Source organism: Aureococcus anophagefferens, assembly GCF_000186865.1.
Source record: "Aureococcus anophagefferens unplaced genomic scaffold AURANscaffold_9, whole genome shotgun sequence".
Classification (NCBI taxonomy): domain Eukaryota; class Pelagophyceae; order Pelagomonadales; family Pelagomonadaceae; genus Aureococcus; species Aureococcus anophagefferens.
Window position 1 is genome coordinate 1 of NW_008705569.1, and position 844 is coordinate 844.

Sequence of the window (844 nt, forward strand, 5' to 3'; positions counted from 1 at the left end):
CCCTAACCCTAACCCTAACCCTAACCCTAACCCTAACCCTAACCCTAACCCTAACCCTAACCCTAACCCTAACCCTAACCCTAACCCTAACCCTAACCCTAACCCTAACCCTAACCCTAACCCTAACCCTAACCCTAACCCTAACCCTAACCCTAACCCTAACCCTAACCCTAACCCTAACCCTAACCCTAACCCTAACCCTAACCCTAACCCTAACCCTAACCCTAACCCTAACCCTAACCCTAACCCTAACCCTAACCCTAACCCTAACCCTAACCCTAACCCTAACCCTAACCCTAACCCTAACCCTAACCCTAACCCTAACCCTAACCCTAACCCTAACCCTAACCCTAACCCTAACCCTAACCCTAACCCTAACCCTAACCCTAACCCTAACCCTAACCATAACCCTAACCATAACCCTAACCCTAACCCGACGCCGCGCCGGCCGCTGAGCGCGGCCGGCGCGGCGCCGGAGACCCGCCACGGGCGGGGCTCGCCCGCCACGGGCGGGGGCGCCTCCGGCGCGAAGGGGCATCAAAGATGCCCGGGGCCTCCGGCGGACAACCTGCGACGCCTCGCGGCGCCGTTGGCGCCGCGCGGCGCGCGTTTGCCGCCTGCGTCCTCGACGGCGCGGGCTGGCTCGCAGCGGCCGTGGCGCCGGTCGTCGGCGCCGCGTGGCGGGCGTTCGACACGGCCGGGGACGTCGGCGCGCGCGCGGCGCTCTTGGAGATGGACGCTGAGCTTGCGCTCGTCGCCGCAGAGTGCGCGGAGAATGCGCTCCGCGACGACCTTCGCGCCGTGATGCTGCGGCGCGGCTTCGTCGCCGTCGCGGAGCTGGGCG

General features: G+C 64.5%; 1 protein-coding gene across 1 annotated transcript in view; it reads right to left on the reverse strand.

Moving 5' to 3' along the window:
- Positions 1 to 7: 7 nt before the first annotated feature.
- AURANDRAFT_64075 (hypothetical protein) overlaps positions 8 to 844 on the reverse strand; it is a gene marked incomplete at both ends in the record, with an annotated part of 10724 nt that continues 9887 nt past the window's right edge. Inside the window, one exon of the mRNA XM_009038920.1 lies at positions 8 to 398. Within this exon, the coding sequence (XP_009037168.1) occupies positions 8 to 398 (391 nt within the window). The remainder of the gene's footprint in view (positions 399 to 844) is intronic.